Genomic DNA, 3,137 nt, shown 5'->3' with positions numbered 1-3,137 from the left:
GTTTGTTAGGTTTTGGCGCACACAACGTGTTTGATGAAAGTCCTAGTGTGGTTTTGGTTATGTATCATTTTTTGAGTTACTCGTGTATACTATTGTGATGGTTATGTACCTACATGAAATTCTGGTGTTGCTTTTTTTTTCCTTTTCTTTGTTAGATGCTTTCATAGTAAAACGACAAAAACCTGGGCAATTAATATAGAGTTCTGAATGCTTTTGAGAGGGTTTTGTTTCTCAGGTTGATGAATTTTCTCGTACATCAGTTTGTCCAATCTGGGCTGTAGGAGATGTTAGTCCTAGACTGAACCTGATTCCATTTGCTTTGATGGAGGGAGGGGCATTAGCCAAAACACTTTTTCTGAATGTCCCAACAAAACCTGATTACAGGTATGATGTATCCTACCTAGCTTGTTAGCCAACTGATAACACTTGGACATGTTATTAATTCTAGAGGTGCTCCATAATCTGTGCAAGTAGAGTAGGCCCTTCATAAAAGGGTTTAGGATGAGCATTACGTAACGAGTATGATTACTTTCAAATTTTAGATTTATCATTCTATATCTCATAATGTAGATTTTTCTCCTTTCTTATTGTGATGGTTAAGTACCGACACGAAATTCTGGAGTATTTTAGTTTACCTATATAAGCTGTCCGTAGGTACATAATCAGTATTTACCTACATGGTGGGCCGATGTTGATTTTCTGTACTGGCAGGATAAAACTAACAATCACTATACAAAAGTATCAAACTTAAAAATTGATTCTAAAAAAAAAACAGGATCATGTACAATAGAACCTGTTATCAGATTATCAAAAAAAGCAAAAATCAAACCAGGTTTACAAAAAAGCAAAAAACAAACCCATCTATTTTCGTGTAGGTAAATTAATAACCAGATACCCAGGTTTGCTCTGGTTTTGCTCTAGTTTGTATGCTGTAGGTCCATAACCAGGTTTTAAAAAACCAAAAATCAAACCCATCTTTTTCGTGTAGGTAAACTAATACCCAGATACCCAATTTTGCTCTGGTTTTGCTCTGGTTAAGACTAACAATGAACGGGGCTCCATGTACATAGAACAGAAAGACGTTTTTTACCTGCAATTTGACGGCAGACCACTCACGCTTGCTGGTCAGTGTCGAATGCTCCGGAATTTTCAATACCTGGAATTTCTTGAACTGCAACAGAAGAAACCCCTCAACCAAATTTCCACCTTGAGGAACCCTAATTAGAACACCAATCTCCAAACTAAAACCATAATCAAAACGTAGGACTAAGAAAATTAACCCCATAATCAAAACGGATAATTAATTGCAGACACAAATTCTGGAGAGGATCACTACAATAAATAGGGGGACCAAAACTTCAAACACCAGCCTCTTACGCGCTCAATTGTAAATAGGGTATTTTGGAAACTTAAAAATCATAATAAATCAAATATATTGCTTAATAAGGTAATTTGATGAGTTGGATCCTAGTCATGGGTTTTGGTTGATAAAACAGGGTATCCCTCCTAGGGGCCCCTCTCCCGTCAAAAGACTTCAGGTTGGGTTGTTTGAACTTAGGGGGAAAGGCCTTTCCATGTAAAGGATGTCGTCGAAAAGAATGGAATGCTGCTTCGCTCTGCTGGAGACCCGTTCTCTAAGTCAGTGGCAGGCTTCGATACTGTTTTCTTGACCTTCCCTGGGCTAGGAAGTCTATTCCCAGCTGTTCTACCATATTCTATAAAAGCCGGTATTTATGGCACTGCTGCCAATAAGAATGCGTCCTCTGGCCTTCCAATGGTTGAATAAAAAGAGATGTAAGTCCAATTGAATTTGAAGGGGGTAAGACAAATTTGCTAAAAATAAAAAAGTTACATTGTAGTGTAAAAATCATTCCAACAAATGACATTTATGATTTTAGACAAGTGACAATAAATTTGGTGTTTGATTATTTTTCATAATATAAATTTAACACAAAGATGAAATATATAGGAAAGAAGATGCTTCAATATTGTGATGGCTTTTCATTAGCTGTCACTAAAGAGAATATCACCCCAGCAGATCCCGTCCAATCTGCTCCAACAGATTCCATTCCTTCCATCAGTCCCATGCAATCAGCTGATCCCAATCCATCAGCCTTAGAAGACTCCTCATCACAAGCACAGCACTCTGTCAGCCAGATTTAGTTATCAATTAAATCTGTAATATATGCAATTGATTGTACTTACCTTATATTTCTAAAGTTTCTGTAAATAGACTTGCACAAGTCTAACCCATGTACCTATATTTGTATTGACTGGTAATACAGAGAGAATCATCGGAATTGTGCCAATTGCTCTTGCTTTCCCTCTCATCTCACCCTTCTCCCTTCCTGAGTTCATTTTTCTTATGGTATCAGAGCTACTCGGAGCTAACCCTCAAAATATCGATCCTACCCAAACCAATGGCCAACACACCCAAATCTGGAGAATCAAGCAATATTGATATGTCAAAACTGATCTCTGAAATGTCAAAACTCACTTCACCCTCACTCTCAACCTCTTCTTTGCCCACCTCATTCAACATCTCATCCCTGTTTCCAGTTCCTATGGATCGCACCAACTACTTGAGTTGGAAATCCCAATTTGAAGATGTATTAGAGATGCACGGCCTTGTTGCGATTGTCAAGAACAAAACAGACCCACCCAAAGTGCAAGATGATGGCTCTGTGCACCCTGAGTTAGCTAGGGATAAACTGGTCCTGAGTTGGATCAAGGCAACTTCCTCCTCCTCCATTAAGACACTTCTCATCCCATGTACCACTGCTCATCAAGCCTGGACCATGTTGGCCAAGCGTCTCTCACCTCTTGCTAGTACCCGTGTACGAATTCTTCGAGACCAAATTCGCACACTCAGAAAGGACAACAACACCACTGTAACTGATTATCTCAATCATGCCAAATCACTCTTTGATTCCCTCACACAAGCTGGTGCAACAATGGATGATGATGAACTCATCAGTTATGTCCTGGATGGACTTGGCCTTGAATATAAAGAGTTAGCCACAACCCTTCATCTGCATCCTGATATTGATTTCGATCGATTCTACGATCTAGCTCTAAGAGAAGAGCATCTACAGAAACGAATGTCTCTTAATGTTGCTTCAGGCGTTGCTATGGCT

General features: G+C 39.1%; 1 protein-coding gene across 1 annotated transcript; it reads left to right on the top strand.

Moving 5' to 3' along the window:
- Positions 1-2,420: 2,420 nt before the first annotated feature.
- LOC117613626 lies at positions 2,421-3,103 on the top strand (the record flags this gene model as incomplete). Its single annotated transcript, XM_034342222.1, has 1 exon — positions 2,421-3,103. A coding segment is annotated over exon 1 (683 nt), but the record flags the coding sequence as incomplete, so codon positions are not given.
- Positions 3,104-3,137: the final 34 nt, after the last annotated feature.

The sequence above is a fragment of the Prunus dulcis genome, unplaced genomic scaffold (genome assembly GCF_902201215.1).
Source record: "Prunus dulcis unplaced genomic scaffold, ALMONDv2, whole genome shotgun sequence".
NCBI lineage: Eukaryota > Viridiplantae > Streptophyta > Magnoliopsida > Rosales > Rosaceae > Prunus > Prunus dulcis.
This window is presented reverse-complemented; position numbering and strand designations above follow the sequence as displayed.